Source organism: Rhinolophus ferrumequinum, chromosome 27 (genome assembly GCF_004115265.2).
Source record: "Rhinolophus ferrumequinum isolate MPI-CBG mRhiFer1 chromosome 27, mRhiFer1_v1.p, whole genome shotgun sequence".
NCBI lineage: Eukaryota > Metazoa > Chordata > Mammalia > Chiroptera > Rhinolophidae > Rhinolophus > Rhinolophus ferrumequinum.
Genome location: NC_046310.1, coordinates 8,073,561 through 8,097,318, shown reverse-complemented (window position 1 = coordinate 8,097,318; position 23,758 = coordinate 8,073,561). Strand labels below are relative to the sequence as shown.

Here is a 23,758-nt window from a genome sequence, read left to right as displayed (position 1 = left end):
TCCAAATTTCCCCTTTTTCTAAGAACACACACGTCATATTGGATTAAGTCTCACCCTAACGACATTATCTTAACTAGTTGCGACTGCAAGGTCTCATTTCCAAATAAGGTCACATTCTGAGGTCCTGAGGGCTAGGGTTTCAACACAGGAGTTTTGTGGGAACACAGTGCAATCTTCCCCTCTTGACGCTGTGATTATTAGCATTCTACAACTTCCCTCAAGTGCCTAAACATGTTAGAGAAGATAAGGCATCTACGCAAAATCAGGTAAAACCGGAGACATTCTGTGGCAATAATAAAAATTATTTAGAAAACCGCTTCTATCTGGAATGGTTCCTTCATTCAGAAAGTGTGATTGGGTGTCGGCAGTGTGGGCACTCAGTACTTTTCTCAGTGCTGTAGACCCCGTGGGGAACCAAAAGTGCGACAGGCCAGCCCACCTGGAGCTCATGTGCCAGTGGCAGATGGTTAGAGAAGGCCTCTTGATACATTTCTTCTGTCTTCCTGAAACAGATGAATGATTCCCCCAGTTCTTTAAATGACTGGACCATTCTCCTCCTGGAGTGCTCAAATCCTGTAAAACCTTCTCTATGTTAATTAAGATCACCCCAGGTAATGTAAGCACACACAGGTTTCCCGGGGTAGACGTGTGCTTTATTTCCTACCAACCCTGTGTAGGTGAAGACTTTGGTTAGCACAGCTTCCTTTCTGTAGACAGTCACTCAGGGATGCAGGCTCTGCCATGGTTAGCGCATGGATCCTAAGGTTGCTCCAGAGTTACCTCTGTTGCACTAGACAGGTGAGGAAGGAACATGAAGGATAATAAGTTTGAGCTGTTTGTGGGCTGAGTCTAGGAGTGACATACATCACCTCTTCCCACATTTTGCCGTCTATAACTCAGTCTCATGGCCGCACCTAACTGTCAGGGATTCCGTAGGCTGACTAAAACAATACCCATTTACTAGCTCACGGTTCTATAAATCAGAAGTTCGGGTGGGCTTGGCTGGCTGCCTAATTAGGGTCTCACAAGGCCACAATCAAGGAGTTGGGCAGTTGGGGGTCTCCTTGAGAGGTTGTGGGAAAGAATTTGCTTCCAGGCTCATTCTGGTTGCTGGCAGACTTCAATTCCTTGTAGCGAGAGGACTGGAATCCCTATTTTCTTGCTGGCTGTCAGCCAGGGGCTGGTTTCAACTTCTAGAAGGCAGTCTCAAGTCTTTGCATGTGGCTCCGTCCATCTCAGTAATGCACAACTTCTCCCGCATCAAATCCCCTTTGTGCTTTGAATCTCTCTGACTACTACCATCTGCAGAAGCTGCTTTGAAAGGGCTCATAATTAGATTGGGCACATGCCAGGATCATCTCTATTTTTCCACGCAAGTAAGGGCAGACAATCATGGGAGTGTTATTTCATCATCTTCACAGGTTCCACCCACACTCAAAAGGGAGGAATTTGTACAAGGGTCAGAGTTACAGGGAGTCATTCTCAGAAAGCTACCTCCCATGGCGTTCGGAGGCAGATTCGCCCAGCTGTGACTTTGCTCAGCCTTGGTTTCCTGGTACAATGGAAATAACAGTATCTATTTCAGAGACATAGTGTGGAAATTAAATGTGCTAATGCATGTGAAAATGGTTAGCGTCATGCCCACAACTCTTTGTGAAGATGGTAAATGATCTACACACACCCATTTTCAGTTGTGGAAATAACACCGTGATTGTTACATCACGGTAAAGATTCTTAATGAAAAGAATCTCCTTCAAACACGTCTCTGAACTACATATTCAGTTTAATTCAAGACGTATTTGTTTCGCTGCTACTATGCATAAGTCACCACATCAGAGGTTGGGAGTTACATATATAATTAAGATACTTCCATCTTTCCTCAGATCATTCCCACTTTGATTGCTTAGCTAGAAATAGATACAACTGAATAGACTGCTGTCCAGTTTATAGTAATTTCTGTAACAGGTGTGAGGACGAAGAGGTAATCAATCGGAAAGTGAAAGTGTCACCGAGGAAGGGGAGTTTTGCAGGCTTTGGAGTTTTGCAGGCTTTGGAGTTTCAGAAGTGAAAAACCAGGCAGGTCTAAGGACCAGGGTGGGGTAGCCAGGGGCACAGAGCCGTAAACGTGCATCTCATGAAGATGAAATAGCACACAGTTCATGCAATATTACTGAGCACCTGGGGCCGTGGTCAGGAGAAGTGAGAGGCAAGGCGGGAGTCAAATTATCACAGGTTCTGGAGGCACCTTCAGACGTTTGAACTTTGTTCTGAAGCAGTGGAGAACCATGGAAGGAGTTTTAGAATTGAAGTAGCATGAACTCATCAGTGTATTCAAAAATAAATACTTGAAATATGACATTACTCCAAAATAGTCACAGCTGAACTTATACAGCTATTCTCTCCATTCAGGAGGTGAAAGGACAAGCAGGTTAGAACTTTAAATGCAAGAAGCTATTAGGTTGGTGCAAAAGTAATAGTGGTTTAAAAGGTGAAAAATAATTGCAAACACCGCAGTTACTTTTGCACCAACCTAATAATTGGAGTCAACGATACTGATGGCAAAGGGATGGGGAAAAGATGAGAGAAAAGCATTATTTTTATTTGCTAACAGCTCCGTTGTAGTCTACTTCTGTGCATTAGTCAGTGTAAAATAAAATCTTCTTATTTTAAATACTTTTAAATGGTGTTGAAATATTTTCTGACGACACAGTCTGCAGATTTCCATTCACCTTGTTGCAGGCCCTAAGCCTAAATCTGTATTTTTGTGGAACCTGAATCATGGAGTAAAGCCTGGTGACATCCTTATAAAACCACATTTAGGTAAGCTTTGTCTTTCTATCCAACTGAGAAAATTCAGCAAACCTCTAGGAGAATACCACTATTGACAGACCCTGCATTCTCAGATTACTAGGCTGTACTTTCTCGAAAAATAAAGGCAGAGAGGGATTAAAATCTCTAAAGTTGTTAATTATGTAATGGAGTACGCTGTATACAGACATCAGATATATTCAGGGAATTTAGTTGTATTGAACATATTAGGTTGGTACTGAAGTAATTGTGGTTTTTGCAATTATTTTTAGCCTTTTAAACCACAGTTACCTTGACACCAACCTAATATAAGGAAAAACAAAACAGGCAGAGATAAAATTCAAAGTACTCTTTCCTCATCTTACTCTTGTCAATATTTTTCATTGTTTTTAGTGAGTCTGTATGAATCTGAATCCTTCATTTCTCTAAATGTTAAAATTTCCATGACATTTTTTATAAATTATTTTCAAAATAGTACCTCTGTATCATAGATAAATAAAACTAATAATTTTAGAAAAAAGTAATGACCAGGAAAGCTTAGCTTACTTCTTTTAGTAAAGGCTTGATTCAGAGAAGAATCTGGAAAGAATTTTTTTTTTTTTTTTTTTTTAGTTTCATTCACCTAAGTTCTTGCTGGGGTCTCAAAAGCCTTTGAGAATAGATTTGATTTGATCCATGGCAAAAGTTTGAATGGTTCAGAGGCAGTGGTTATTATTCATTCTTGGTTTTACAAAGTAAATGCATTCATCAGTCCTGAGTCTTTCAGGTGCAAGAGATAAAAATCCAACTATTTCATCTTTGTTTCTTTCTGGAATGTGATCCATGCTTTGTTGTAACGTGGGGGCTTTCTCCATGGACTAGACAACGTGCTCGGTAGCAGCTCCAGGTTGAAAACTACCAAGGAAAGATGCTTATTGGTTCATTTTGGATCGTATGTGCAACTTTGGTTGTACTCCAAAGAAGCAGGATCTGGGTACTAGAAGAAGAGGTAGGAAGAAGAATGCAGCCCCTGAGAAAATCATTATGAGCTGAAGTATAACCCAATGGAGCTCACTTGTTAAATGTATGAATATTAGAATCTTACTGCCAATATAGCCTCAACCTTATAGGTACATGTAAGTATGAATGCCACTTAGGAATACATATGACCTTGGAAGCCATCCAACTCTCTTCTTCCTTTTGAGAATTTCCCTGAAATTTTATCTATATTCTTAAAACTGAATCTATGTTATTGATTTAATTTCTCCCGCTTTTGAAACCCTCAGTTCTGTCAGTGCATGGCTTCCCTTCCAGAATAAGACGTGACTTTTTAGAATATTTTTGTGTTGAAGGAGGACCTCTCACTTCTTGGCCTCGATATGTCCTCTCATAGCCCTCCCATACTATTAGCAGTGCATTGTTACACCTAGGGCGTCCATTTGTAGCTAAGGTCAGTCCTCATCCATTTGTGTTGGTTCAACATATATATATTTGAAAATGTCACCTACTACTTTCTGAGCACTAAAAGAATTGCTGAAGATAGAGTGGTGAACTTCATGAAACCTGTAAGTTCTGCGTTATGTAAATTATCTTTGGTTTAAGTCAGCTAGTTTAAATCTAGTGGTTATTTAGCATGAATAAATATAACCAAAACACAGTAATAAATAGAATCCCAAGCATGTTGTAGATCTTGACATTTTATTGTGTTTGAGATTGTTCAAAAGTTACTGATATTTCTGGCCACACACACCCACACACGTTATAATATAATGATAGTATAATATAATATATACAATATAGTAAAGTATGGTATGGTATAGCTCGTTGTAATATAATGCCTTACTAATATCAATAGAAGATGAGGTAAATGAGTTATAGATAATAACTAATATTATTACACTGGAATAATATGTGGACACTGGAATACCATGTGGTCATTTAATAGAACAAGCAGATCTTTGCCAATAGGGTAGCATCTGTACAGTACGTATGAAGTACTAGTGAAGAAAAGTATATGCCATGTTCTACTAATATTTTATATTTGGTTATGTATTTAGAGTAACTCTGGAGGTGCACATAAATCTGTAGTGATTGCTAAACTGGAAGGGAGCTGGATAATTGGGAAATAAGGGTAAAGGGAGACTTAATTTTCAAGTAAGCATTTTAGTGTCTTTTAGATGTTGTACTATTTATTCATATTAATGTATTACCCATTCAAAATTAAGTACAATTTAAAAATAAAATTATTACAAATTGGTAAATTGTAAACTAAAGAAAATTTGAGAAAAAATGTAAAGAAAAATCACCCACAGTTTCACCCACCAGAAAAAATCACTAATTATATTTTGGCTTATGCATTTACTATCTTCTGATCTTTTTCTGTCAATGCACAGATATGCACACATAATTTGAGTCAGACTGCTTTACAGTCTTTACCACTTTATTATAGCAATCATGTTACCAAGTTGCCAAATTATTTTCTAAATCATGCTTTAAATGTCTGCACGATATTTAAAATACTTCACAATATATTTAAGCAAATCGTTTCAATATTTGGATTATTTCTAATTTTTCTGTATTATAAACAAAACTGCAATTTTAACACCCTCTTATGTAACATTTCATGTGTGTGAGTGTGTGTGTGTGTGTGTGTGCATTTTTTATTCCTTAAAATTGATTCCCCAAATGTTTTTGTGCTATTTGAAGTAATCTTCCTATTTTATAAATATTTTTAACATACATTAAGGATACTTCTATTTGTATTGAACCTATATTATAGTTATTTTCCTATTTTTGTCATTTTTTTGTTTACTTTGTTTATAATGGCTTTTAATTAAGTAAATTTTGCTTCAACTTTTAGTCAAATCTATCTACAATACTTTCCTTCATAGTTTTTTCCTTAGATAGAAAAAACTTATATTTTCCTCACCCCCAAGAACAGATAAATATTTCCTGATGTTTTTCTTGGTAATTTATACTTTCAAAATATTTTCACATGTACCAACTCCTATGGGCCTCTAAATTATCCAATGGTGTATAAAGGTTAAACAGTTTTATTCACATTTGATAGATGAGGAAATAGAGATTCTGAAAACTTAATTGATTTGCCTGGAATCATAAAGCTAGTTAATTGTATAGCTAACGCCGGAATTTTGGTACTTGGATCGTTTTCTGACTCCCAAATCACAAATCTCGACTAGATGAGTTTAAAGTAAAAGAATGATGGGAAATTCCATTACGTTAGTGTAATATATCAGTGGTGTCAAAATATTAATACAACATTTATCCATCACTTTGTGTATTCTTAAAGACAACACGTCAATTAAAATGTCTTACTCAAATGTTAGCTTTCGTTTTTTTTCTTAAGTTTAAAGCAAGCCTGCTGATTTTAAATGGGAACTGTCTCATATTGTGCACTCAAGAATTGAGGAGATGGAGTAGAAAGTTGTAGGTCTGCAGAGTGGTATTGACAGTAGAGGAGCCATTTCTTCCAAGTCAGTAATGAGAAGTGTGCACTGTGAACTGGGATTTTTATGACTTCCTGCTTCGTGACTTCATATCTTCCTTGTTTCAGTTAACTATGGACGTGAAAAAATAATATGTTCTTTTCATCCATTCACACAAATAGTAGTTTGCTAGAGCTGCCTTGAAAATAACAGGGTGGCTTAAATAACAGGAATTTATTTTCTCACAGTTCTGGAGGCTAGAAGTCCAAGATCAAGGTGTCAGCAAGTTTGGTTTCTCCTGAGGCCCCGCTCCTTGGCTTGCAGATGGTCACCTTCTGGCTATGTCCTCACATGTCCTCCCTCTCTGAACGTACCTCCCTGGTGTCTTTGTGTGTCCAACTTTCCTCTTATAAGGACACTGGCTTTTGTCCTTATTAGGACAAAGTGGATTAGGGCCCACACTAAAAGGCGTCATTTTAACTTTTTTTTTTTTTTTTTTTATTCAGATGAGATTTACATTAAATTTTTTTCAATTACAGTTGACATACAATATTAGTTTCAGGTGTACAACATAGTGATTAGGTATTTATATAACTTACAAAGTGATTACCCAGATAAATAGTACCAACCTGACACCAGACATAGTTATTACAATATTATTGATTATATTCCAAAAACACTAATTCAGAAAGACATTTGCATCCATGTTTTCATTGCAGCGTTATGTACAATAGCCAAGATACGGAAGCATCTTAAGTGTCCATCAATAAATGAATGGATAAAGAAGTGGTACATGTATACAATGGAACATTACTCAGCCATAAAAAGGATGACATCTTGCCATTTGCAAGGAAAATGGAACTAGAGGGTATTATGTTGAATGAAATAAGTCCGAGAAAGACAAATACCACATGATTTCACTTGTATGTGGAATCTCAAAAAACAAAATGAATGAACAAACAAAACAGAAACAAACTCGTAAGGAGAACAGTTTGATGATTGCCAGATGGCAGAGGGGGTTCGGGGATTGGTGAAGGGGGTCAGGGATTAACAGGTACAAACTGTTAGTTTCAAAATAGTCATGGGCTTCATTTGAACCTAATGACCTATGTAAAAACCCTACCTCTAAATATAGTCACATTCTGAGTTACTGGGGATTAGTTGGGGGTTAGTGGTTCAACATACTAATTTTGTAGGGATACACCTGAGCCCGTAACAGTATGTGTTGTTTGCAGTGATTGTACACAACTGTGCACGAAGGTAGTGAAAATTTAACAAATGCGTATTTGTTGTTTCTTTAGTGGATAATGCCTAGGAATATTTGAACGCATTATTTCAAGAATGCTGATTTGTGGTTCTTTGATTTGTTAACTTACTCATCCATCCATCCATCCATCCATCCATCCATCCATCCATCCATCCATTATTGCTGCATATTCTGAGGCTGGGACAATATAGTTGTGTTTGAATAAGGACTAACCTGCTGTCACAGACATTTGTGGTTTTCAGTTTCCCTCCCTGCACTCCCATCTCCCATATTATTTATCATATTTTATATAATTATTGGTTGACTTTGTTGTATTTCTCACTAGATTGTGAGTGATTTGAGGGTAAGAACTGTATCTTTCATATTCTATCCTGAAGACGTGGGAGGGATATAGTGGAAGAACAATAGATTGTTTTCAAAATGAAGGAATCGATTTTATCATTCATGGGAAAACTAAATATATTACGTGGAAAATTTCCCAGAATGCCTGACTGGTATTCAGAGGGAAGTTCAGAGACAGAGTAATTTGTTTGAGACTGACAGCCAGACCTAAGTTGATTGGTAACAGAGAAGTGATATGTGTCCCAATCCTTGACATTCCTCCGTAAATATCTCCTCATTTCTCTATATTGCACAGCTACACTGACTATTGCAAACCTCAGAATCTGTGAGAGATGCCATCCCCTGGCTACAAATATAACTCATTTGATTATATCAAAGTACGTAAAAAATCCATCAATTATTTTGAACATTCATAGTAGTGATATAATTAAATTCTGTGAAATCACAACCAAAAAAATATTGGTGCATATTGAAACAAAAGAGTTGGTTTACTGTTCATGGGAAACTTCAAATGAGTGGTAGTGAATGACTTAAGACTTAGACAGAACATCCTGTTTGTTGGTTAAAATCCTAACCCCACATTCACTATACTTCTCAGTTACATTCAAACTTAGAATAGTAGAAAAAGAGTTTGAGTCAAAAGAAGAAAAAATTCCAATAGAGTTTAGTGAAGTTGTTCTCTTTTATCTCGACTTTTTAAGGCAATTTTGCAAAGATGATATTCTTGTATTTCCCTATTTTTTCCACCTTGTTGTGGGGATATATACAAGTCCAGCAACTCCCAGGGAAATACTACCGAGTATTTGAATATCTATTTCATGTGGGGAGATTAGAAAGTCACTTTTTGCAACTCATGTAGCTCTGTTATGCAAAAATCAACAAGACACAGGTCATAAATTCTGTTAGGTTGGAACTTTGAGTGTCAAAAAGACTATATAGATAATTTTAAGGGATTTGCCCTCAGCTGCATCACTGCTATAAAGTTAAACTTGGTTTTAAAATATAAATCAAATAAATGTTTTCCATAAAGCTACATACCTTTCTTATAAAGTGAACTCCCACAGACTTTTGCATGGGCATTTCTAAAATTCAGCATCTATGCAATTCCTGAAAATGTGAGCATTTTTTTGGCGAATAGTAAAATATTAATGCTAATGCATTATCTTCAGTTTTGTGTCTCTAAGTATATTTTAATGTTAATGTCCTCATTGTGATTTGTTGTTAATCAGTGAAACATGAGGTCTTCCATAAATTAGTTCTTTTTTAAGTAGTAGTTTTGTCCCCATCGTAGGAGATGCACTATAATTTGTAATTTCGCAGAAATCATCTTCTCGAATCGTTTAGCATTTTGTATCCTACGCAATATAAATAGAAGTGGCTCGGAATCATTGGTGCATAAGTATCTGCACCAGATAAAGCCCAGCATCTCTGAAGTTTGGAAAATGTAACCCAGAGTGATGTGTAATTCAAAAGAAATAACTGAAAAATATCTAGTACCCGTCTTGTTATCTGCTATACTGTAAGACATATAGTAGATGCCCAACAAATATTTGGGGAGCAAATGCAAAAATAAATGGCTCAACAGCTATTTGTGTGTATTCAGTCAAGTAAGTGTGCTTCCTTTCCCAAGAAGCTGACTGTATGTTTTGTATTCATTAGTGGGGGTGATGTATAAATAGTCAGTCAGCCTCTGCTGTTTTTGGTCATGGTTTCAAATTGTTTTCTCTTACCTGTGCAATACATTCTCCTTTATAAAATGCGTATGGCTGTCTTATTTTATCTTTATAACTATTATAGTTAGTGTTTTTACAAATAATATATATTGTTTTTAACAGGTGAAGAAACTGAGGCCTAAAACTTCAGGGATTCACGTATATTTACTCAATGAAAACTGAACTTGAACCCAATCTTTGCTGATTATCTTTTTTCCCTTCCCTCCTCTTCCTCCCCTCCCTCCCCGCCCTTCTCCTCTCCCTTTCTTAAATATCATAAGGCCACCCAACAGTATTTAAAGTTTTGCCTCCTGCTTTTGTAATGAGTCCTAGCTTTACACAATAGCAACTACGTCAAACAAAAGAGAAATGGGGTGGCGATTATATAGTTATTAGCCAAACTCAGATATAGCAAGTACCAGCTTTATCAGTGAAATACATCATGACAATCTCAGTGTGTGTCAGAGTGTCTCATCCTAATAGTTAACCTTTCAAGTATCATGGAGTGGAAATGTGAGGGCAACTTTGGTTTTCATTGCGTACTCCTTTGTGCTGTGCTAGTTTAGTTTTTACGATGTGCATACATATAATTATCCCCAAGGCTTAAATGACTAGTTTTGTGAACAAATAAGTGAATTCAAATCTCTATCTAAATAAGTACATAATCATGTTTACTAACAGTCTTTTCAGATCACAAATACATAATACTGTTATTTGTCAGGTACTGTTTTAAGTGACTTACAGATAAAAGTAACATTAGCGTATACTTTGCTATGTTAGGTATAGCCAAGCAGTCCTGGATTCAGAGACATGCCATCGTGTGCCTGTATCACTAAACCGTATTTCCTAACTTTTGTAAACTATGGCTAATGTGTGTGTGCAGCCATCTGTCCATTTGTCTGTCTCTCAGTCATGTTTCCCAGATGAGATTTGTTCTTTTCTTTTCTCAAGGCTAATGACCGTATCTTAATCTATGTTGTTTTGGTTTCGTTTGTTCTTGTCTCTTGTTTGTCTTGCACAGCTTTTAAGAGCAAAGGGGAGAAAGATTTCTGGGGTTGTCTTTAAGAAAGGAAAAAGAGCTAGTGCTCGTGTCTCTTACCACCTGAAGACCATCGCAGTTTTCACGTTCCTGTCCTGAATCTGTGCCTTAGAAGACATTGTCCATATAAGAAATAGACGAGATTCGTAGTATGGGCCTTGAGGTGGTGAGTGACCAGTGATTATACTCTGAAGTGGACGTAAAGGATGACGGACGGATAGATGGATGGATGACGGACGGATAGATGGATGGATGACACATGGATGGATGACACATGGATGGATGACACATGGATGGATGGACAGATGGATGGATGGATGGGTGACGGATGGATAGATGAATGGACAGATGGCGGATACACATAGATATACATAGACTTATCTCAAATTTTTCTGATCTCATTAATCTGCATATGCAAATAAGTCTCAGTAGTTCTAATACTTGTTTCACTTGGTCATCACCGTCACCTGCTAGTGGACGGACTCTACCTCCTGCAATTCTCGTGCATTCCTGGGCACTGTGTGGATTTTCTCACGTGCACTTAGATCAAGGCTGACACCAATCAGCCGAGTACCATGGTGACAAACTGGTACAAAATATTTCACAGTGTATGTATTTAATAAATAATTACTGAGAGGCTGCGAAATAGCAGGAATTGTGGTCAATGCTATAACTGAAATCCATTGATGCATTAACAAATTAATTAGCAAAAAAGAATGCTCAATTAGATATAGGCAAACTAGATAAACAAATTGAAAAATGCATCTCCGTATTGATGAGGAGATTGAGAATAGAAGTCTTTCACAAAATGCTGGTGTGCGTGAAAATGGGCAATTGATATCAAAATATGTGCCGTCTTTTCCAGATGAAGTGCCCTCAGATTTCTCCCGTAGGTGCTCTCTGTACTCTTCTCTACCTAGTTCTGCGCCTTTGCCTCTGGACTCGGGGGGTCCCACAGATGGAAGGCACAGGTGGGAGATCGGCAGACAGGAGGGAGTGAGGCGAGAGCGTACAGTCTCCATGTCTGTGTCCCTCTCCCGAAAGGAAGGCGCCTCCCATAGAACAGCACTCTGCACAGTTGGGTGTGAACGTCAAGACTAAGTGGCAGTGGTTCAGCCTATTTCTAGCCACCGGGTGAATTATCAGTTTTAAATGTTCCCCGTAACCCTGCCCCAAACCCTGGAAATAGTCCCTTCCAGAGTTCTCTTCAATATTTCATTGGATTGGGCCATCTGTTCCCTTATCGGTACCCCAAATCATTCCCTCTGACTTTGAAATTCCACTTGTAAGAGTTTGTGTTAAGGAAATAATACTGTACATAATTCAATAAATCTATAGGATACGCTTGTGTAGAGATTTTGAAAAAAATGCCATTGAAGCACAAAAGAGGGATTCTCAAACTAGAGGGGTTTGAGAAGGTTTCCTATAGGAGGGGCACTTGATTTGTGTCTTGGGAGCAGCATGAGAGTTTGCCAAAAGAGAAATGTGTACGTTTGGCCACCCAAAAGAGATAGATATGCAGAGGGTGCCAAAAAAAAAATGTATACACATTGTAAGAAAGGAAATAATCTACACTGATAACAAAAGATGAATACAAGTCACATGTGACTTCTGCAGCTACACATTGCTACCATAATTCAGTTCAACTTCAAAAAGTAATACCTAGATAACAGCTCTTAAAATGTGTACATATTTTTTTGGCACCCCCGTATTGGTTTTTGAAGGCAGACTCATCAGTGCTCTTGTGTCATACGGTGTCTAGGATGGGCTTGGTTGGACTAAGCATTAAATTAATATTTGAGGATTGGTGATGAATCTGCATGGAAAACTGTTCTCAGGTAATGCTTTACTAAGCTGACAGTGAACCCTGGGAAGTCCCTTTTGTGAAATAAGCACAGCCTGTCCATCGGGCATCTCCATCCGGGGTCCTCCCCCACTTCTTTCTGAGTGAACTCAGGTGGTATTCGATTGCGGCCTTATACAGTTGATCTCTTTGAGCTCGAATGTTGTTATCTGCACATTGGGAATAACAGCACCTGTTTCACAGTTATTTTGAGACTTAAATGAGAGAGTACAAAATATACTGTATAATGCTATCTTCCAAACAGTAAGTAGTCAATATTATAGCTATTGTTATTACTGAATGGACATCTTACCTTCACTGTAGTATTTTGTGGGGAACACTGATTCACGCATTTATTCTTTTCTTGCCATGGGTAGTCAGACGCTTATCATGATTCTTATTCTGTCTCATGTATTTCTGTGATTTAACAATATGTCACATGAGGATTGTCTAGCAATAGATTAACTGGCTCCTGAGGTTATTAAAGAATATAATAGTATCAAATATCCACCTAACTCTGTGGGAAGAAATCTTTCAATTTCGCATACAATATTTAGCCAAGTTATATGACTCAAGTTTGTTCGGAAATATTCCTGGAAGGTTACCACAGTTCTCTCTCTTTGGTTTGTCAGTTAAAAGTTTTCATTTATGAACATGGGAAGCCAGTTACTGACTCCCTAATTCTCTCTCTCATTACTTACAGGCACCGTGGAACGTAGTGGAGTGTGTGTGTGTGTGGAGAGAGAGAGACACACACACAGACACACACTTAGGGAGAGAGATCAGGGCTTATTCTAGGGTTACATCATTGTGAAAGTAACCAAAAAATAGACCCCTTGGCTCCATGTACTATAATGTATTACAAACAGGGTATTAGAAGTACTCAAGAAGCCAGACTGGAAGACAGCTGCTAGCAATGCTGTCAGCCTAAGGAGTTTGCATGGAAGCCTTTTATTCTAACCAGCCAAAGAAGAAAAGAAAGAAATGAGGAAGCATCATCCCTCATTATCGCAACTGACAGTAATAGTTCTTTTTTTTTTTTTCCAAACTAGTGATTGATGATTTCCAGCAGGCTGGCCTCCGCCCCACCCCATCCCACCGGCCACTATCCTAATAGAGGGACCAGGTTTTCCTTTCTCATAGTCAGTGTTCTTACTTTTCAACTAGCAGGAGAGTCCAGGGGATGAAGACTCCTCAGGGGATGCCTAAGAGAAGATACTGCCTTGTTCTCAGAGAGCTGATAACACCGTGCCTGCATACTTGTCGCTGGGGATGCTTCCAACGGAATTTTGTTTTTGTTTCTTAAAACAGCAACTACATGGAGGGCAAGCTATACACATGTAAGGAGTATCAGGAGATGCTGTGTGAATAATACAGACTTCGAGCAGGGTTTTGAGGAAAGGGAGTGTGTGGGTTTCTCCCCCATTCTCCTCTCTCCCTCTTGTTTTCTCTGAAGAGGTGAGAAAAGCTTGCGAGCACAGATAGAACGTTTGTTGAGTTTAGACATGTAGTTTGGGTGCAGTTTGATGTATGAGTCCTTCCCGGGCAAAGCAGTTCCGGCTCTCCATATTAGTGTGGCAGGATGGAGCTGGATGGTGGTGATGGATAGTTGGGTAGTTGCTCAGCTGGCCAAAGAGAAGCAAGGTGCACGTGAAGCTTCTGTGAGGAGAAGGGCAATGATGCCCGGGCTAAGGAAAGCCTCTGTTTTTATTCATTATAAGGTCAGAGTCTGAGTTCTGTGCATCCAAAAGGCTGAGCGAGCCATTGTGTGGAAGCAAGGAAGCAAGGACTACACAGGAGCAGAGATGGTTCTGGCAGAGCCCGTTGCTTCCCGGACATTGGGGAAAGCACTCCCCCACTCCGACCCTGCCCCATAGATCTGTTACCAACAGGGTGTTCTCCCTGAACCATAACCTGCCTCTCAAGTTGGGACACCGCGCGACAGAAGGAGACGTGGTCTGTCATGACCTAGATTGGTTCAACATTTTTAAATGTCTAGGTGACGATTTCTGGGAAGGGTACACATAGAGGAAAGAAGAAAGTCAGGACCAAAGGCTGTATTTTCCCTTTGGGAAAGACAGGGAAGTTATTAGAAAAACTGCTGGGTCACATGCATTAGATAATAAAGAAGCAGGAACTGCTGCATGATTTTTCTATTGGGAGACACCAATAAGAAGATACCCGTTCCTCAGTTTACACCAGGAGTTAAAAGAAAATCATTGCCTACTTATTGGTGCATTTTGTAAATGGAGATCAATGAAATTCTCTGAACAACAGCATGAAATCAATCGTGAAATAGCATATAATTCATGGCCAGTATTGTAAATTATAGTTTGCTTGACAGTAATCGGTGAGGTTTTCATGCACTGGGATGCATTTCCATGTAACACGTCTCAGGATAATGCCTGTGGATCCATTTCTAATGCATATTAGAGCGATCTGTTTTTTCCTGTCCACAATGCTGTGTTTGATCTTATGCAAATGATGCAATCGAGCACATGGACAGCGAGCCAGTGGCCTTACGTTTTAAGGGTTCCCTCACCCTCAGTTGACTCCATGCAGATTTGTGTACGGACCTGCAATCGTTTGAATCTGCTGATCCATTGAAGGGCCTGGTCACATCTGTAGAGTCATATGACGAAATCAGCCGCAGTAACGCAGGGAGGAGAGAGTTGCCATTGCCTTCCTCTGGGCCTTAAATTTTAAATCCGTGGCTTTGTCTATGGCTTCACCCCCGAAGAATGCCTAAGTCCTGAGTCTCCTGGAACCGTCTCATTTACTTTTTAAAATTAACTCTTTAAAAATATTTCCCGTTCCATCTGTTCCTTTCTCACATAGCTACTCGTTTTCCCACCTGATGCCACCTGCCCTTGTTTCCTCTTCTCTTTTCCTCACCATCTCCTCCCATTTCACCAAGATTACCCATCGAGCCACCTGTACGGTTTCCTCCATCAAGTATCATGTTAGTTCTGGTCCTTTCTTTTTTTCATGCCTCATTATTCAAAGGACACTCATGACTCTTCATCTTCTTATGGAAATACATTAAGAATAATCTACTTCGGGGTAGACAGTACAGGCATAAAAATGACTTGAAAGTCAAAAAAGCTATTTAATCAGACTAACTTCCTTTGTACTATGAGTTTATAGTTTTCAATTATCAGAATCAAAGGAAAATCCTTAATTCCTATTGTAGGGAAAGCATAGTCATCAGTTTTCCCAAACCGGATATGTGACCTGACAAATAATTTTGGGGGAATTAATTTATCTTAAAAAAAATCCATTGGAAAAAAATAATTCTGCATACATTTAAAAATCATCGCTCTGTGGTCATAAGCAAAAATGAAGTGCCAGTTGAGCACAGAGTATTTATAAATCTCAGTCAGTAAGATGTACCTGTATCTCTATGTGTGTTAATATCTATGTATATCTTTATTCGTATAACTGAGCTCAGCATCTGACTTCACTCCCCACTGTCACTCTCAGGGGTCTTCTCTCTTTCCTTGAAGGTGTGAATGCTTCAGGGTCTTACATACTTTCTTGGCATTTGGAGTGTAGCCATCCACGTCATTTCCCCCCTCTATGCAAAGCGATCACTGTTGAGATAGCCCCTGGGATCCGTGGATCTCTTCGTCGCTTCCATGTCACACTTGGGAAACTGAAGTCTCTGCAGTGTTTTCTGTGGCCCTGCCTGGCTACATGCACCAAGGTCTTTTCTTGGGCTGGAGTCTGTTCCCTGCCTGGGACTCTACCTTGGATTCAGGCATCGGGGCCCCTCCTCCCAAGATCCTGCACATTTTCTTCTCCTTCTTTCTGTCTTTATTCCTTTGATTTGGTCAATCCCAGGTAGAGGAAGGGAGGAATTAGGCACTTTTTGTTTCTCCTAAACATTATATCTAAACCCTGAGCCCTCTCTGTTCCCATAATGGCTCTTTCCAGGAGGATTCTCTAGCTCTTCCTGCTTTCTGACCAGCCACATTTCGTTTCATGGATAGTGTCTATTTTATAGATGAATTCTGGATATTTAATTTAGGGTAATTTAGATGATAATTTAAATGAGGGAAAGACATGGTGTCACAGGTGGGGAAGAGCAGGAGAAAAAGGAAAAAAGAACATCCGGATATTGATGACAATCGTATTGATCTTGACGCCCCCATGGCACAGACACCAAACATTATAGGGATTTGGAGGTGACCCGAGGCCTTCAGTTTGAGAACCCACTTGGTTCCTCCAGAGAATTGGCCAAAACATGAAGGGAGAAACAAACTAACTAAAAAGACCAGTACAATAAAGGAAGCAACGAAGAAAGAAGACAGTTATTCTTGAGGTGTGCCAAGGGGCCAGTTCAAATTGGAAAACCTAATTATAGTAGAGGCAGTGCTTAACAATGTCTCTCAGTCCCATCTTAGACACATGAGAAGTGTTAGGGAAATAAGGTGATGAGGCTTAGCCAGAGCTAGGAATTGGGATGCAGATCCAGGACAGCCCTGGGAGGCGAAGGCATCCAGGGACCTGGAGCGGATGTCTGTCAAATGGGTGATCAGAGAGCATAGCAAGGAAAATGCAAATGTTGTGAATACTCTGGAAATAAGGTACTTAGAGACTGAACATAGTGTGGTAGCAAAGGAGTGAAGGCATTAATGTGACTGATGGAAGAGGTGGGAGTTTACCGGTTTCGGGTCCGAGAGGGCAGATTTTAAATGAAGAATCTTGGAAGTAGTTCCAGAGATGATCAAGGAGTGGGTATAACGAGGCTGAATGTTGAATGAATGAAGTAGAGGTGAAGGGCATTACACTTGAGGAAGTTAAAGTGAAGCCTGATTCAGAGATGAGTCATATCTGAGGAAGTTGAAGTTGCCAAAAAAAAAAAAAAAGGGATAATGATTGAAAAGAAAACTGAGCCAACACTGAAGTCATTGAGGAAAGGAGATGTGTGATATAGTCGGTGTAATAGGTGTCACCTAGGTCCTGGACATACATTTTTCCTAAATAATGAATTGATACTGGCAAACTATGGCTGCCTTTTCTCCATTCATATCCATGTATATCATAGAAGGTTTGGAAAATATATGCAATCAAAAAATGTAATCATCCGTGAGCCTTCACTCTGAGACAACCACCATTAACATTCTGGCAAACCTCTGTCTTCTGTTTTTTGATGAAGCATTCATGTTTGAGAATTAGGTTTTGGCATTCAGACAAATGCAACTATGCCTTTTTCTTGTTTTTAATAGTGAATTGCCTTCATCTCTCACAATTATAAACCCCACCATTAGTCTGATAATTGTATTCATTAGACTCTTAGAGATGTTTGGACATTATAGCTGAGAGAAAACTGGCAATCTGGATAAGGGGCATTAAGGTCTCCCTCCCGTCCTGCCCATTCATTTATTCAATAAATAAAACTCTGCTAAATAAACATCACACCAGTCCTGACGATATCGTGGGAAACTTGCTAGGAAGTGTCTGCACCCAAGGAGTTGACATTCTCCTGGGAGGGAGACAAAGTCAAGACATCGACAATAAGACCATTTCTCGCACGTTTTGGGATTTATGATATGAATTAAACGAGATTGTAGGGCAGCGAGTCCCTGGGGATGATGGTAGCCACATTCTTAGATTATAAAGACAGACCACACGGAGTAAGGCAAGCCTGACTGATGAGAAAAATTCACCCAAGTGAAAAAGGAAGAACATGGATTTCAGTTAAGAGGGCATGGCACCTTCAAAGTCCTCGTGTTGTGAGATGGTGCTGTTAGAGGAACAGAACTAGGTCTTGTGTATGGAAGGAATGAGGAGAAGGAGGCAGGTGGTAAGGACGTGGGGTCTCGTTGACCATTATTGGATTTCATTCCTAGAAACATAGGGGGCCACTGCAGGGTGTTTCTCTGGGCAATTACACGGTCATTCTTGACTGATGACCTTGCCTCCTTAAACAGTACACGTTTAAGATGTACAGCATGTGACTTGACTGAGATATAGTGTGAAATGATTACCACAATACGTTTACTTAACATCCTGACTCTTTGCCTTTCAAAATTACCCAGCACTCCTGATTCTTCTTGGGTTTTTTGTTGTTATTGTTTTGTTTTGGCAGCATTTTTCATATTCTATAGCACTAACATCCTTACACCCCATTAGACTTTCAGTTTAAAGTTATGCTCCCTCCTAAAACAGAACACCTCTCCATCCCTAATCTTCTCAGCACCTTCATAGTCTAGAGGTGAAGCCTAACTGTGATGGAAGGGCTTGGCAAGATGTGGCATTTTCTACTTCAGTTCTAGCTCACCAGTCCTATGGGCCCTCTCCTGCAATGTGACACCCTTCTATGCATACTCACTTCCTCATTGGGGTTCCCCCCAGTCCCAACCATCATAGACATAGAGGCTTCTCATTGCATGGAATTGGATATTTTGTCACAGTAGAATTCAGGCACAGAGAGCAACCTCAGAACTCGTTGCTGGAAGAGGCTCCTCCCATCTGAGGCAAATGTTTTGGTTGGGTTTAGGATTTCGGTGGTCATGATTGGCTTCAAAGCATGGAGGCTGCAGTGAGAAAGGGGGTGGAGCCTTTTATGATAAGGAGATACCGTGATATGGTGATACCCTAATGATGTTTTCTGACTGCAGCAGCTTGAGATAACTAAGGGTTCCCAGATAATGCAAATCTATCCTAGCAAAGGCATGCAGCCAAGTGTCGGGCTGCCTTTGAATGGTATGACTTCTTCACTATCTGCAAGCCCGGTACCCAAATCCCTTACAAGCTAGCATGTACAAAAACAAGGAAAGCTGTCCCACCACAAAAAGCTCATTGGCCAAAAACGCTGTAGCATCCAGTCTCTTTTGCAGCTGACCACGACAACGTGGTGTGTCTAGGACAGACGCTCAGGCAAAATATCTCCAACTCACCAGAATCGGCCATATGGAATCAGTGTCTGGCTGGGGCATGTTTCTTTAGAAAAGTTAGCTGTCTCCCCATTTTCCAATAGTATAGCTTTTCCCTAATTGCACTGACTTACCCATCAGGGGAGTTCATGGAAGGGAGAGATTATTACTGGCTCGGGAGTGTTTCACTCTCTTGATCATCTTTTAGACCTACCTCAACTCTATCTAGACCATCTCATTCATTCATTCTTCATTCATTTATTTAAAGACGTATTTTCAAAGCCTACAATGTGCTGGGCATTGTGGTAGAATGAATCTTTGCCATTTCTTCTCTCACACTGTCACTCGGATGGATCAGATAGTCATGTAAACAAATCATCATGGCACGGTGAGCTAGATGCTAAAGATGCACGCAAATATCTTGGGAGAAAAAGGAGAGGGTGATAGCTCCATCTTGTGTCAGGGTCCCAGCAGGATGTGTTAGGGGTTCTTCAGAAAGAAACAGGCATTTGCACTGAGCCTGAGTAGCTTGAAGGTCAAATAATAGTTGATCAGGTGGACAGGAGAAGAAAGGAATTCAGCAAAAGGAATTACAAGTGCAAAGTCATTGTTACAAGCTATGTATTTGCATTTGAAAAGCAACTCCTGTTGTCATCAAATACACTTTAAAAATAAATGTCTCATTTATTTTTAACAGAGCCATTGAAGTAACTCTAAACTCAGAAACTGATTTACCTGGCCATAGACATTCAAGAAAGCAGTCAAATTGTTAAAATGAAAAAGTTAAATCAAGAGTCCGATTGACACTTATCTGTTTAAAAATACCCGCAGCATATTTAAGGGATGAACTGGCCTATATTTTATTGGTATTGATTTCGGTGGCTATTGATTCTTACTGTAAGCTTTAGTTGAACTAAGGAATGTACAGAAGTGAGAGCTCCAGAATAAAACATATGATTAAAACTGAATTCTTGTTCCCCCTCCCCTAGATTTAGCAGTATTTACACCTCACCGGTTTCTGCTCGGTGCTTGCACACACGTGGGATGTGCAAACAGCTCCCTGGTCGTACTGTCCACGGCACAGCTGCCACCAGACTATGTGGATTCCCCGATTCTGAGCGTCCTGGATTCTAGAACTGTATACATACAGTAAGTAGAAATGTTGTCTCTGTCACACCCTGGTTCATGCAAAAATCCCAGGGAGTTCAATCAAGGGAAGGGTGTGTGACATAAAATTAATTTTATTGTGATTAAATGCATAGGAGTGATTAGTTCAGTGGTTCTGGGAACCTTTGATTATCACTTGCCAACTTAATTTCCATTTTGTCTTTATGCAATCAGGCTGAGCTACATATGTACACAGATTATGTGCAAACTTCAAAAGGTGAAACTGACCATTTGCACGACTGCCTTGGTTTTTTTTTTTTATACGGGAGGCATTATTTGTAATGATGTGGAATTAGAAGAGTATAAACATACATTTTCTTTTTGAGTATAAACGAGGACCTTCTTATTCCTTTGCAGTTGAAGTCACAAAGGAACACTCACATATAGGCATGTTTAGCTTATTTTTGATATTAGTGAGTTTTATCCATTTTGTAATACGAGAGGTACAAAGTATATTGCTGTGCTGAATTAAACCTCTCTTACCACCGATGAACACTTGTGTACATTCATGTCTCTTGGTCTCAGGTTTCTCATCTGTAAAAGAAGAGTTTGGACTGAATTACTTATATTTATTTAAGCTGAAAAACATTGTGACTTATATCCCATTGTTCAGAATCTAAACTCTCCTATTGGCTTTCCTATTTGCCCTAAGCTGAGCCCACGTTAAATTACCCCAAAAGATTTCCCACTGCTCTAAGTATTTCCGAATTGACCAATTTCTGTCCATTTCATAACTGGTCCTGCTCTTTCCCACGGACACATCGTAACCCTCATCTGGAATACCCTCTACTTTTCCTTCTGTCCACCGGATCTAGTCCGTCCATCAAGTATACAACCTCATGTATCTAGATCATGTCACCTGTCACCTCAGCCGATAAATCTTACTTCCCTGTTGCAGCCTTCCTGTCCTCAACTTCTCTGCACTCTGTAGTTGCATATTAACTTCGATTATGGACTTTTTCAAGACAGTTATGTTATTCTCTCTCCCGCCTACTTCTCCTAAGTGCTCAGGTGTTTTACTTATCCCAATCTTTGCTCTGTGGCTTACGTTCAAAATCAAGTACTCACTCATGCATTTTTGTATTATTAGTTAATTAAAATTATAAGTAAGTAGAGAGCAGGCACTCATCATAGTTTCTTGATACCATTCAGAGTAGGCATTTCATAGTACTTTTTTTTTTTTAAGTGAATCACTTTTGAGCTTTTAGTGTGCTTTCTTTACAGAGGCATAAATCCAAATTCATACGTGTCCTTTAAAAATCCTGCACATTTCAAATTGGGCTTGAATGAATGATGATAACTATATGTAATTCTTTTCCTAGGTGGAAACAACCAAGACGGGTAAATGGAATTCTGGAGCGCTATATATTATATATTTCAAATCACACGCATGATTTTACAATTTGGGACGTCGTCTATAACAGTACAGAGCCTTTTCAGGATCATGTGCTACAGTACCTCTTGCCTGGCACTAAATATCTCATGAAACTGGGAGTAAGTTCATTTTACTTTTATCACTTTCTCTGTCCCCATCCCGTCCCGTCCCTTGCTGCTTCTCCTTCCTTTGTCCCATCTTCTCTCCCTCCCTCAAGGAAAACAAAACAAAACAGAAAAAACAAACAAAAAACCAAAAACCTCACGTGTTGCTGTTTACACTGAAAATTCACTTTGAGTCCTAAATGTGAATTCTGTTGACCTAATGCCTTCATTTATTTTATATTATGCAAAATGATAGAATAACAACCCGAGTCAGTAGATTTTCCCAAATCTAATTTAGGATTATCAGAGATTATTTCCTTTTTATTATTTGTAGAATGTCATAATTGTTGAGGGCTTTTTCTAAAATGCTTGGATTAATAAGGTTATTTCCCCCGTGGAGCTTGTATTCATTTGAAAAACAATGCACAGTATGAAAATTTAGGTCTCGTATTTTTAAATGAAGGTTTAAATGACCCCCGGATATTCCTGATTGTTATTGTATTCTGGTTTACATTACACTTCTATCTCAAAAGCACAGTCACTTAATAAAACCCTAGAATCCACATAGTTTAAAGGTTTCTTCAGATAGACAGTAGCATGTTTTTAGTGCAAGATAGCACTTTTATACAAAGGTCTTTTAAAAGACCTTGATATTACTGTGGAATTTATACTCAGTACTTCCTTTTGTTTTTTGATGAAATATAATTCCTTTTTTTTAAGTTTAATAGCACATCTGAAAATAACTGAATATAAACATGAGATTGTCCCTATTTGTTTTAAACACACTCTTCATTTTATAGCAATACCTATATAAGGATATTTGCTTTGATAAATGCCATAGAAAATATTCTGCTCTTGATTATGAATAAATTTACATTTATGTAGACACTGTGTATGCATTCATTTTACTTAACATGCTCTTGAATGCTCTAAATATTATACCACAAGAAAATAAACTACATTCAACTATTGCTAACTGTCTGACCTGACACCATAAAACAAGGGCAATCAGATGGTGTCAAAAATCCTCTTCAGAACCGCCTCCGTGTGCTGAGGGGTTTAGCACACAGAGGGGTTTATAAAGCACAGCTTTGATTATTGAGTTTTATAACCCAAGATGTAAAATGTGTGTTAACTTGATTTTCAAAAACGAATACAGAAATCCACACTGTTTTCAAAACAGTGGTGATATCAAAATCTAGCAAAGTCTCTGTTGCTTAGAAGTAACCAAAATTGTATAGGAATTGTTGTGCTCTTGTGTTTTATCAGATGGAGGCAAATGGTGAAACAAAAGTTCCACTCTCGGGGTAATGTTTAGGATATGCTGTGCAGTCAATGAAAATTCACCGTAATCTCCTATGTTCTATCAATCTGTAATATCTTGGAAAGTAAACACTAGATTGTGATTCCACTCCCCTGAGTTTTAATTCCGATTTTGCCCCTAACTGTGTGACCACACTGAGTTTTATGTTTTTCGAGCCTAAAATTAGGACTTTAAACCCGATGATTTTGAATGTCTCTTGGTTGAGCTCTGAAATTCTATGATGCTAAAAAGGTGACCCCAAACTCTATGGAGTCCAACAAGGTCTGTCAGCCACTGAATAATGTTGATGCAAGATGTCATAAAGATGTGGGAGTCCTTGCCCCAACTCTTTTTAGGGAAATAAAATGCTCGTATTATTGTCGATTTCACTGCATTTATTAGGGCAGAAAAAATACTAATACATTTTCAGGGAGTATTCCACTAAACATTTTTTTTCTTTTTTTTTTTTTTACTTAACTCTGTTAACCAGTA

General features: G+C 38.9%; 1 protein-coding gene across 1 annotated transcript in view; it reads left to right on the top strand.

The window, feature by feature from the left end:
- USH2A (usherin) overlaps positions 1-23,758 on the top strand; it is a 559,517-nt gene that overhangs the window by 265,579 nt on the left and 270,180 nt on the right. The window contains exons 32-33 of the mRNA XM_033099662.1: positions 20,307-20,466; positions 21,807-21,978. Coding sequence (XP_032955553.1) covers positions 20,307-20,466; positions 21,807-21,978 — 332 coding nt within the window. The remainder of the gene's footprint in view (positions 1-20,306; positions 20,467-21,806; positions 21,979-23,758) is intronic.